Genomic DNA, 13,561 nt, shown 5'->3' with positions numbered 1-13,561 from the left:
TGATGTGAGAGGCGCAAATTTTTAATTAGGTACAATAGAAACATCAATACTTACTGGAACATTTACACTTTCCCCCGATATCACTCTTGATACTTTTTCCAACAATGAAAATCCTACATTCTTATTTAATACGTTGTCCTACTTATTTTTAACTTTTTTCCCAGTTTCGCCCAAAGCAGAATGTATGTTCACTTGAGCTTCCTTTACTATTGCTATTTGGCTACAAAGAGATTGTTTTTCACGTTCTAATTGTTCAATGCTAGCAGGTATGAAAGAAAAGTTTGATGTTATGTAGGCAATATCGTTTTTCACTCGTGAGTCATTCAGACAATCTTTCACTGCTTTCACACACACTGCACTATCAGTTTCAGGTAATTTATCAATAACTGTGACCACTTCTTTAAAATACTTAGAATAATACACCACTGACTGAATCCAGGTTCCCCATCGTGTAACAACCGGCTGAGGTGGGAGTGGGATATCTGGAAAGTTCTCTCTGAATATTGAAATCCTGGATGGGGCTTTACAAAAACATTTTTTTGTGTTAGAAATAAACGAATTGACTAGAGGAAATTCATTCCGGATTGTTTCAGAAACCCTGTGAAGGCCATGTGCTAGACAGGTTACATGCGTGAGGTTAGGATAAAATGTTTTAAGAAGTGGAGCTGCAGCAACCATGTATGAGGCAGCATCAGTACAAAACAACAGAACTTTAGAATCGTCTATATTACCTGAGTATAAAGACTGTAGGCCTTTATTTACAAAATAAGCAATGGCTTGGCTATTCACTTTAGAAAGTTCCTTAACACATACGAGGTGTGGAATCGAAGGTCCATCAGGACTAAGTTTTCCTACTACCATATTTGCTATATACCTATTCATAGGATCTGAGGTTTCATCCACAGAGACCCATATGTAAGAGTCACCTATATCCTCCCGAATGGAAGCTAAAGTTTCATTGTATATTCTGTCTAAGTAACTTTTTCTTAGGGTCGACTCAGATGGGATATTTTGTTTGCAGTATTTTTGTAAAAACTGTCTTAAAACCGGATTTTCAATTGCATTCCAGGGAATGTTAGCAGCAACAAACGCTCTGGTTAAATCAGCATAGAAATTGCTGCTGAGATTGGATGAAGTAGGCTGTGTTAGTAAAGTTTGTTGCAGTTGATTTTTCTGCTGAGCTTTAGCCTTATGAGCCGCTCCTTGCACATGCTGCTTTAGGTGGCACTTCTTTTCTTGCGAAATCTAAAAATGTAAAGTAAACTGAATTAAAATAAAATCCTAATTGTTGTATTGCCGTTATTTCTATCACAAAGTTAGTGGGTTCGAACAATCAAAATTTTAATGACCTGCAAATACTTTAACTATCGGAATTTAAAAGGTTAAAGTGTAGTGGTCTTAAAAAGAATTATACCTCAGGATAGCTCAGTCAATGTATAAATATTATAGGCCTACTCATTAAAATTAATAGAATTTATATATTTCAACTATTGTTACATACCTGTTTGCTACAAATCTTGCAGAATATTATTTTTCCATCATAAGTGAATTCCGAATATTCTGTTAGCCATTGCCGGATCAATGTAGATTTTGCCCTTATATTTTTCGGCATTATCGCGTTAAACTTCACAGGAAAACGTCCTACCGCTCAAAACTTTTTAACAAAAATAAGGTGAGGGAAAGAGCAACTGTTAACGAGCATTCAAATGAACCGTTGTTATTGAGATTCAATTGGACAAATATACAAAGTTCCACTTATTGTTGCATTTCCTGGTAGTGTTAACACTAGGAGGGCCATTCTTTTAAATATTTTGTAACGGTTTAACCTGCTAATTCGCAGTGTTACGACTTTTCATAAATATTTCAAAAACACTTTCTCCAAAAATTGTGATTTTATGACACTCTGAAGGGCAGTACAGCTAATCGGTTTCAGACCGAAAAGTCATTTTTATAGTATAGTATATCTCTGAATCGGTAGCAGCACATGTTGTGATTGTTGCCTGCTTCAAAACTACGGTTGGTTCTTTGTCGGCATTTATGCCTCCAAACATGTTAAATTCGGTGAAATCTATTGCGAGTGTCGTGAGATTCAAAACATTTTGTTTCCTTCATCAATGGTTTCATGGCCGGTGTGAAGCAAACTTTCCACTTTTTAAATTCCTTAAATTTCGCAGTGAATGCATGTATAAATTATAAAAAGTAAGAGTAAAATGCGAAACTTTACAGTGAGTTAGGCATTTTTAGGCGAATATTAACAAATTAGGCTCTAATAACCGTTTTAGAGCATTTTAGGGCACTATAAAACTCTTTGAATACCTTTCAATTTCCATGAAACACAAATATTAATAATTATTTTTACTTTTCTCCTAAAGAAACAAAATAGGCATTTGCCCTAGAATCCGATGTCTGATGATAAGTCATACAAAATATAAATGACCCGATGTTTTATGCAAGATATTACTGAAGTAAATAATAATTCTATTCTTATTTCTGAACGGTTTCTGAACTGTCCATTTATGAATACACATATAAAGTGACATCAAAAACTTTTTCCTTGCATTTTTAACTAGGTATGTCCTGATTGTACCTATGCAGTGTAAAATATTACCATGGCAACTAAAACTTACGATTAAGCAAAACCTGTATGGCATTATCACAATCTAGTATATAAAGTCACGAAGCTCAATACGTAGGAAATATGCATCTATAGATAGTTGCTAACCATTAGGATCGCTACTATCGCCTCATCACATACAGTGTGAAATAGTACCTGCACAGTCTATTGTTCCTAGTACCCTCATCAACTCAAGCTTCGTGACTGAATATATTAGACTGTGGTATAATCATGAAACAAGGTACAATAAAAATGTAAGGGAAAAGTTTTTTATGTCAATGTATAATTAATAAATATTCAGTAGATGAAAGAATGGTCGATACACCCCCGCCCCCCCGTTTTGCTACAGATTTTCCACAAGAAATGACACAGAACTTGTCGGAGATTCAATTGCATTTCCTTAGGAAGAAGCAGCTAAACTCGCTAAACAGTTTTTGAGAACCAATTATCATCGTGAATTATCTTTTCGTGTGTACTGTGTGACTCAATTTTTAGTAGCCGCTGAGCCCTCAAAATCGAAATTCATAATCAAAGATTGTGAACTACGCTTTTAATTTCTTTCAGTAACGCTTCCAACTTGTCGATACTTGCTCTCAACATTTTCCAAATAAACTATATGTGAATTTAAATTCTAAGCTTAATTTATATCATTTATTAATATTAATGTTAATCAGGGGCGTATTCTGCGGACTACCGGGGCTACCGGCGGTAGCCCAAGGGAATTACAAAAGAAAAAGTTTATAATATAACTAATGTAATAATTTTGTATTATTAGTTTTACCACAGTAATTAAAATTAAAGTAATTGTTAGATTTATATGCGCTCTCTGCTCTCGAAAAGAAACAAGTTGTCAAGGCGGCATCACTGGAGAAACCGCTTGCTACGTGAGATAGCCTGTGACCGTTGCGCTCACGCTGTCCCTCGCACAACTGCCCAACCCCCCGCTCTCTTCTGTTTCCAACGTGCAATGTAAGGCCGGATGAGTTGCCGCTCTCGTGATCGGTTTCTTCGCAGGCGCGAAGCAACAGTACGCTTAGCACGCTAGCTCATGAATGTAATTGTGTTCTTGGAGTGCAGTATTTTAAATTTGTGATTTGTTCGAGTGTCTAAGAGTTATATTAATTGTGAATTATTAAGTTTTTAATTTCCCAATTAAGTGATATTGTGAAAAATATGGCAGAACAAGTTTCTGGAGAGGTTTGTGTTGAAAATGACTGTGTAATAGAAGGTTTATTAAAAGTGCCTTTTAACCGTCGTACATACAACGAGGAAGTTGAAATTGTGAAAATGGAAAGACCAACTCCTGAGTTAAATTTGTCCATGGACGTAAAAGAAAAACAGCGTGAGTACACACGCCATTTCACTTCAACATCATATGGTAAGTGGAATTGGTTGTGTGGTACTTCTAAACTGTCTAAACTATTTTGCTGGCCATGTTTGTTATTTAGCCGCGAAACTAATGTGTGGTAAAAAGAGGGTTTTTTAATATCAACTCCCTTCGAACGGCAGTCCTAAAACACGACAAATCAAAAGCTCATATTTGTAGTAGCAAGAACTTTGCAAACTTTGGGAAGACAGGAATTGATTTACAGCTAGATAAGCAAAAAGCTCTACATATCAACCAACACAATGCTTCTGTGGAAAAAAAATCGGGAGATTTTACTGCATCTTATTAACGCAGTCTGCTTTCTAGGAAAACAAGAATTGGCTTTTAGGGATCATAATGAGAGTGTGGAATCAGACAATAGAGGAAATTATATTGAATATTTAAGTTCCTTAAGTGAATTTGACCATTTACTAGCCAATCATTTTGAGAGTTCAACAGTATTTCGTGGTACTTCTCCCGCAATTCATAATGACTTAATATTTGCTATAAGTGGGGTTATGATAAAGAACATAAAATCTGAAATAGAAGAAGCACCTTTTGCGGCCATTGTTGTTGATGAAACAAGTGACTGCTCTAATCAGAGTCAATTGTCCACTGTTTCAAAATACGTCGATAGTACTGCCAATGTTCAAGAACGGTTTATATGATTCACAAATGTCAGTTCGGGCAAAACTGCTGCTGCTTGGTTTCAGCATGTGGAAGGTGTTATAGCAGAATACAATGTCGGCAATAAGTTAATTGCACAGACATACGATGGTGCTTTAGTTATGGCGGGAAATATTAATGGCTTAAAAACAAAAGTTCAAGGAAAGTATCCTCAAGCACTATTTGTCCATTGTTACAGCCATGTTCTCAATTTAGTTTTGCAACAAACTACTTCATCCATTCCAGAATGCAGCATTTTTTTTTTCAAAACACTGTCGGGTTTAGCTGCATTTTTCTCATCATCTCCTAAAAGATCAGAAAAACTCAAGAATTTATGAAAAAGAAAATCCCAAAAGTAGCACCAACTAGATGCAATTTTACATCTCGGCTTGTAAATACAGTAAAGTAATACAGAGAACAACTGACTGCTTTCTTTGAAAATATCATTTGTAATGACTCTGAAGAAAACTGGGTTGATGATGTAATTGTGCAGGCTCAAGGATATTTGTATTTTTTCACACAGTTTCAGAATATATTTCTTCTTGAAGTCTATGCTAGAGTGTTCGCACATACAGATGTACTCTACAATATTCTTCAGACAAAAAGTCTACACATAGCATACTGCTTGCAAGAGGTATCAAAGTTAAAAAATACTATATTCGAGTTCAGACGTAGTGGGTTTCCGTCCATATGGAGTAATATGGAAAATGAAAATTCTTCAGCCAATACAATGGAACCACCATTAAAGCGAAGAAAAGGAGATGATGAATTGAAATACAGGCAGCTGTACTACAGCATACTAGATCGTATGCACATGGAAATTACTGACAGATTTTCTGATTATGGAAAGCTTCAGTTCACATATCTTCTAGATTCTCAAAAATGTTCTGCTTATAGAGAAAACTTCCCGAATGAGGCACTAAACAAATTATTTCAGTCCTATAACAGTCACTTTGATCAAGTACGTTTGAAAAATGAATTAAGTGTAATATATTCAGCAGAAGTCTTTGATTTTTCGAACAAACCTATCCATGAAATATTATCTGCCATATATGAAAACCAGCTGAACCAAGTTATTCCTGAAGTCCTTAAATTGGCAACATTAATTATGACAATACCAGCTACGTCAGCATCAGTAGAAAGAACATTTTCTGCGTTGAAGAGAATAAAATCCTACTGTAGATCAACTCATACACAAGAACGTTTATCCGGCTTGGCACTGATGTCCATTGAAAAGTCATTTCTACAGAAACTTCGCAAGCGGCCCAACTGTAATTCCAATGACGAAGTCATCAAAGTATTTTCGTCCCAATCAAGACGTCTGAAATTCATATATAAATAGGTAAGGAATTTTATTATAGGGACTTTAAACTATATTTTGTGTAATAATAGGGTCAGTGGTAGCCCAGGCCCTTAAACCAGTAAACGCCACTGATGTTAATTTATATTGACATACAGCAAGGAAATTATTTCAGTGTAAAAACTTCACAATGTCCTACTGCATGTAATTAATTGGGAGTATAATATTTTCTTCAACATTTGTACCAATGTTTCCAATAAATAATAATGCTCGACGACCAATAAAAGAGTAGGGTCTATTACTTTAAAATAATTAGTACCTACTACGTAAAATGAAATACTTCTTCGTCTTTTGTTGTTTCGAAATTACTGCAATATTTTTTTCTTCAAATACTATATAAAAATCATATTAATAAATTATGGTTTACAAACCACTACTTTGTGAAGTATAACTGAGTAAGCCTAAAGTTTCTTGTATTACAATTGTCAAGTATAGACACTGATAATATCCGTGCTTTTCCTTCTGCTAAGTGTGTTTATAATGTCCAAATACCTATTTAATCCAACCATAGAAGCGCAGAATAGATTATTGTACACCCCTCCAGCTAAGAAAGGCAAAGAGCAACGCTCGAATGATGCAGTCTGCACAGACCAACACATTTAGAGTCTGATTTCTGGCATGCCTGATTTAGAGCAATGCATTGAAAGTTTTTAATAAAATTCACAATGGCAGATTCAAATTTTTTTCTTGACAACCAACACATCAGCAACAACAAAATTCATATATTCATTAATTTATAACTTCTTCACAAACAACTCATTACAAAGAAAAGCAGTACAATCTAAAATTAAATTTATATATAGAACCAGTAGAGTAATGGATAAAATAATGTATAACACACGAAACTAAACAGATTTTACTCTCTTATAATATTATAAATCATCATTACTCTCGTGTGCTATGCGGTATTCTATCCATTACTGGCATATAAATTTAATTTTGAACTGTAGGCCTTCTCTTCGTAATGTATTGTTTGTGAAGAAGTTATAAATTAATTAATGTATGCATTTTATTTCTGCTTGTTCACCTGACATAATTAGGAACATTAAACCCAGACGCTTGAGATGCGTAGGGCATGTAGCACACGTGGGTGAATCCAGAAATGCATATAGTGTGTTAGTTGGAAGACATGAGAGAAAAAAACCTTTGGGGATGCCGAGATGTAGACGGGAGGATAATATTAAAATGGAATAAAGGGAGGTGAGATATGATGCTAGGAACTGGATTAATCTTGCTCAGGATAGGGACCGATGGCAGACTTATGTGAGGGCGGCAATGAACCTCCGGGTTCCTTAAAAGCCAATTAAGTATGTAATATGTTGGTTGTCATGGAGAAAGAAATTTAAAAATTTTTAACTCACTGCTGTGAATAAAGTTCTTGTTCAGATGTGTAAGTACGGAGAAATAAATACCAGTTTAGATACTAGTCGAAAGAAACATGTTTTGTTACTACTTTTATACGATACGTACTTTAAAAAATGTAGGAGGTTCATTGCCGCCCTCATATAAGTCCGCCTTCAGTCCCTAATCCCACCATCGGTCCCTATCCTGAGCAAGATTAATCCAGTACCTATCATCATATCTCACCTCCCTCAAATCCATTTTAATACCGCTATTGTTGTATAGTAAACTGTCCGAAGATAGGATGGAACCTCACAAATGACACCAATAAGACATAACTCATGAGGAAACTAAGTCAGGAGATAAAGGAGTAGGGTGGCAAGTTCTTTTACCCTTCCATTGCATACAGGGTGTTTCCGAGGTGGTGTTACAAACTTTCAGGGATGATGGCGAAGGGCACATGTAACAATTTGAGATAAGGAACCATGGTCGGGAAATGACTGAGTCGAAAGTTAAAAGCAAAAATAGTTGTGTGGAAATGGAATTGTAATTTGGCACCACGTGCCCTCCTTCCCTTAACTTTTGGAACAGTCGTGGAAAAATGGTATGGGCCGGATGTCCCTTCGTGGCTATTTGGCCCGATACAATCTGTGAGTTTGTCTACTGTTTCCATTGGCTCATCCGTATTCGAAAATCAAGTCTGCTTATTCCGCTCTCGTGTACTCCTCCATTTCAATAGGACTGATCGACTGGACACTGCAACTTGTACACATACACTGCTGTCTACAGACGTGCATAATAGGACCGACCATGTCCGTTACACATTACGCTATCTGCATTGCTTTAGTGTAGTTTCCTGTCCCCATCCCTCAGACAGCGCACTGAATGGAATACTGTAAGTAGACAACGTAAGCAACGTCAGATGAATATAGTATGTGTAAGATGTACAGATAAATAGGGTACACATAAATAAGATGTACAGAGGAATAAAATTATTTCATTTCCATACAACTATTTTTGCTTGTAACTTTCGACTCGGTCATTTCCGGACCAGGGTTCCTATCTCAAATTGATACATGTGCCCTTCGCCATCATCCGTGAAAGTTTGTAACATCACCTCGGAAACACTCTATATATCGCTGACTAGTTAAATATTACATTAATCAGACTTCAGATGGAAACAAACAATTTTATTGTTTTTCCTCTGACACACATCGTCAAGTGAGATATACTGCATGATAGGCGGATGGGTGGGTAAAGTGCGTTAAGTCCAATTTTTCACAACATCCTCCTACATTTAAACATATTGAAATTATTTTAATTAAAATGCACTTCAAGATATTTTTAAGACAGTTTAACAATACTCTAGCACACACTATAATAGGATCATGAAGTAAAAATACGCAAATTATGATTTTGAGGAACTATTTAAACTTTAAAAGTTATTTTTCTCGAAAAAAAAAAAACCTTTATGGAGTTGGCGCACTTTTCCCACACACCCAGTTATTCAGCCAGAAACTCAAGCAGAGATATTTTAATATTATCCTATCATTTACGTCTCTGTCTGCCCAAAGGTGTTTCTTCCCCAACACTCTATATGCATTTCTGGATTCACCCATACGTGTTATATGTCCTGTCCATCTCAAACGTCTGGATTTAATGTTTCTATGTTACGTGAAGCCGGCTCAGACTCATCAGCGCCCCATCATGCGCATAGTTACGGGCATGTCCTATCCTTCCGCTACGTCATAGCAGCATTGTCCACTGGTAAGCGAGGAGAGGGGAACCGAGACTTGCTGGGTGGGCGAATTCTAAGAAATATTTACGCGAGCTAGACTTATCAGCGTATTCCGAATCTCACCGGTCCGGTGGCATCAATGACGTCACGTTGCAGCGAAATAAGGAACAAAACTGCTGGAAGGATCGATGCTGTCATGGCGACTGTACAAGTTGTTTTCTGTGCTACGCTAGCAAAATTTTGCGAAATTTTCGTACTCCCATCTCGTTCAAAGAAAAGATAGCATAAACAATTTATTTCTTGAACCAGTAGTAATAACTGGTCCGTTGACATGTTCGCTCATAAGCCATTAACATATTGTTTTTACGTTGTGCTCATTACAAACAATACAGCAGAACTAAAGCAGAACACACCACCATGACACAACAGTGCACGATGTTATTCGTCTGCTAATTCCCGCCCTATACAAGAACCAATCAGATTCACTGATGGCGGCTGTTGGAGACTGCCACCACCTCTGCAAGTTGATGGAACCGGTGCGACACCGGTGGAGCATCAATGACGTCATCGGTGGAATTCGGAACACCGTGAAGCCATCGGATTGCTCACCGGTGAGATTCGGAATACGCTCTATATTAGGAAGGTCACCTAGTAAGGGGAGCCAGGGGGTGCTGGTTAGCTCCGATGTTCCGAAGTGGGAACATATCTATTTGGTTTGGTAGCTTGGGACTCGTTCAGAAGTAAAATATGGAAACATATTGTAACTTAGTGGAAAGGCCTCTCCTCCCGTTTATTGGTCTGGTATCAGGAGTAATTCTAAAGTACTGTATAAAATTAAATTTTATGATACTTAGAAGCCGGTATTACAATTTCAAGTTTCTGTACTTGAGAACAGATGTGTGCATATTCCGGAAGGTTTGCGCGGAATCGGTTATCATTACAGTCTTTGTCAGTTCTGATCATTTTTACATATTTATTTTTCACTTACTTATTATACATTTTATTTTTTTATCTTTTTATTCTTCATTCAACTTATTTACTTACTTACAAATAGTTTTTAAGGAACCCGCAGGTTCATTGTCGCCCTCACATAAGCTCGCTATCGGTCCCCATCCTGTGCAAGATTAATCCAGTCTTTATCACCTCCTTCAAATCCATTTTAATATTATTCTCCCATCTACGCCTCGGCCTCTCCAAAAGTCTCTTTCCCTTCGGTCCCCCAACTAACACTCTATATGCATTTCTGGATTCGCCCATACGTGCTACATGCCTTGCCCGTCTCAAACGTCTAGATTTAATGTGCCTAATTATGTCAGGTGAAGAATACAATGCGTGCAGTTCTGTGTTGTGTAACTTTCTCCATTCTCCTGTAATTTCATCCCTCTTAACCCCAAATATTTCTCTAAGAACCTTGGTCTCAAACACTCTTATTCTCTGTTCCTCTCTCAAAGTCAAAGTCCAAGTTTCACAACCATACAGAACAACCCTTAATATAACTGTCTTATAAATTCTAACTTTCAGATTTTTTTGACAGCAGACTAGATGACAGAAGCTTCTCAACCGAATAATAATAGGCATTTCCCATATTTATTCTGTGTTTAATTTCCTCCCGAGTGTCATTTATATTTGTTACTGTTGCTCCAAGACATTTGAATTTTTTCATCTCTTCGAAGGATAAAGCTCCAATTTTTATATTTCCATTTCGTACAATATTCTGGTCACGAGACATAATCATATAGCTACTTTGTCTTTTCGGGATTACTTCCAAACCTATCGCATTACTTGCTTCAAATAAAATTCCTGTGTTTTTCCTAATCGTTTGTGAATTTTCTCCCAACATATTCACGTCATCCGCATAGACAAGAATCTGATGTCATCAGTTCAATTCTAAACCCCGTCTGTTATCCTGAACTTTTCTAATGACATATTCTAGAGCGAAGTTAAAAAGTAAAGGTGATAGTTTACCTCCTTGCTTTACCCACAGTGAATTGGAAAATCATCAGATAGAAACTGGCCAATACGGACTCTGCTGTAAGTTTCAATGAGACACATTTTAATTAATCGAACTAGTTTCTTGTAAATACCAAATTCAATAACAATATCATATAAAACTTCTCTCTTAACCGAGTCATAGGTCTATGCCTTTTTGAAATCTATGACTAACTGAAGCACTGTAACCTTCCGAATTCTTCTCCAATATCTGTCGGATACAAAAAATCTGATCAATAGTCGATCTATTACTATATTTCATTATTTATTAACTTATATCCAGCCTTGGTTTCTTTTATCGTTTCCACATCGTTGATCAAATCCTCACTCACCTTTAACATGTGACGATGTACACGTAAACCAATATGCTTTGAAACGTAGATAGCGTTTCAGTGTAACTTTCTCCTTTCTCCTGTAACTTCATCCATCTTAGCCCCAAATATTTTCCTAAGCAACTTACTCTCCAACATCCTTAAGCTCTGTTCCTCTCTCAAAGTGAGAGTTTAAGTTTTACAACCATACAGAACAATCTGTAATCTGTTTTATAAACTCCAACATTAATAAATTTCTTTACTTTACAAATAGTTTCAGGTGCCGATATTTCATACAAAAAAAAGTTCACTTCTGTATGATTTAAATCAAGAAAAAGAATGCACCCAAAAATGTTTTCTTAGAAAATTATGAATTTGTTTAACCACACTCTTTCATTGATTTTAAAATTTCACACTTCAGATTGTCAGAAGTGCCGGAGTGGTCAGTCTTGCTTCTGGAAGCCGGAGGAGAAGAACCAAAAGCCACCACCATACCAGCATTCCATTGGTATACTTTAGGCACAGACATTGACTGGAACTTCAAGAGTGCAATTCCGAACTCCTGTGGAAATAATCCGTGTACCTTTTCAAGAGGGAAAGTGTTGGGAGGCACAACTGCGATAAACGGAATGATGTATAACAGGGGCAACCGACGAGATTTTGATCACTGGGCCGAATTAGGTGAGCGTTTTTGTATAATCATACCTCACAATAAAAATCATAAAGTAAATTATTCAACCATAATTTAATTCCTGAATATATCATTCATTCGCTACAGATACAGGATCATTTAGGGACAACAAGACACGCTAAAGAAAAATGTTAATTTTGAGACCAATTGATGCAAATTTTATTGTAATATTTTTTCTAATAGATATGGACATGTTTTCCGTACATTTCATATATCTGGTGTCAATGTGATCACTAGAGTTCAAAGTTGAGACACATTTACTCTGAAATTAAGTAGGCCTATACACAGAATAATACAAAGCAGCTGGCAAGGTAGCCCCTCCCCCTCATACACATCATTTTAATTGAATGGAACAATATAGGCCAAGTAAAGAAAAAACTAAATGTTCGCCTGAAGGACAAACGTAAATATTACGTTAGTTGGAATATATCGCATTATCGTCTCTAGGTTTTTTTTTTGTAGGTTATTTTACGACTATTTAACAACATATGTCTCTAGGTTGTAGGAACATAATATTATTCTTAGGCCTATAAACAGTTATACAGAGCAATACTATTTACAAATGTTCTTTGTAACAATAATAATAATAATACTTAATTATTATAATATCAGAACACATACCATTTGTATCTGTAGGCCTACATAATTACAAAATAAGGAAAAGAAACGACATAAACACAGTATTTATAAAACCTCGGTCACAGAAATAGGCTTGTCTGAAACTAATTGGGTTACTATAAAAGAAACAATATTGAGATAAAACATTTAGAAAACAATATGTTCTATTTAATATAATGTTGTGGGATTTAATCGATTAATCGATCAATTTGTTGTAAGATTAATCGATCAAAAATATTTAATCGAATACTCGAGTCGATTAAAATTACTTGGTTGTAGTTGATATTACTTATTATTTCGTTAATACAAACTCATACTAAAAATTCCGACATTATTTCTCTCTCGGAAATTGCTTACTTAAAAGCACAATAGTACTGTTATTTTCTAACTGTAAACCAGGTAGCGTAAGGAAAATCTTTGCACAGACACTTCAGAAAGAGATGGAGATATGAGGACAGTGGCCTAGTCTACATCTATTGAAAGTTAAAACACAATGCGAAACCCTTATTAACATAGAGTGTATGCGGGATGACTTAAGGAAAAGTGAAGTTGTTTCGTATCGGAGTATATGGCACGTGCCGCGTCGTTCGTCTTTTGTGTACCTGGCGAGTACAGCAGCGTACATAAGGAAGGAACCCCGGTCCACATTGCAACGCAATGTGTGCAGTTGTGTTATCCTTCTCAAGTATTTAGTACGAGTTGAATAGTGTATTGCTGATCCATTCATAATGTCGAAGTCAAAACGTTAAATTCGCTTAGAGATACGAAATGCAATTAAGAAGTATGAGAGTAACATTTTATGTATTAACGAAGGCAATATCGTGTTTAATGTATGTAAAATTGAAATAAAAACCAGAACAACTCAGG

At 36.1% G+C, this 13,561-nt stretch overlaps 1 protein-coding gene across 2 annotated transcripts in view; it reads left to right on the top strand.

Moving 5' to 3' along the window:
* Positions 1-11,955: 11,955 nt before the first annotated feature.
* LOC138698346 (glucose dehydrogenase [FAD, quinone]-like) overlaps positions 11,956-13,561 on the top strand; it is a 45,726-nt gene continuing 44,120 nt past the window's right edge. The window contains exon 1 of one of the 2 annotated variants that reach the window (XR_011331845.1): positions 11,956-12,066. Coding sequence is in view for 1 of the 2 variants with exons in the window: in XM_069824202.1 (XP_069680303.1) it covers positions 12,015-12,066 (52 nt within the window). In the remaining variant the exon portion in view is untranslated. The remainder of the gene's footprint in view (positions 12,067-13,561) is intronic. The other variant, XM_069824202.1, reaches the window with a different exon arrangement.

This window comes from Periplaneta americana, chromosome 1 (assembly GCF_040183065.1).
Source record: "Periplaneta americana isolate PAMFEO1 chromosome 1, P.americana_PAMFEO1_priV1, whole genome shotgun sequence".
In the NCBI taxonomy this organism is placed as follows: Eukaryota; Metazoa; Arthropoda; class Insecta; order Blattodea; family Blattidae; genus Periplaneta; species Periplaneta americana.
This window is presented reverse-complemented; position numbering and strand designations above follow the sequence as displayed.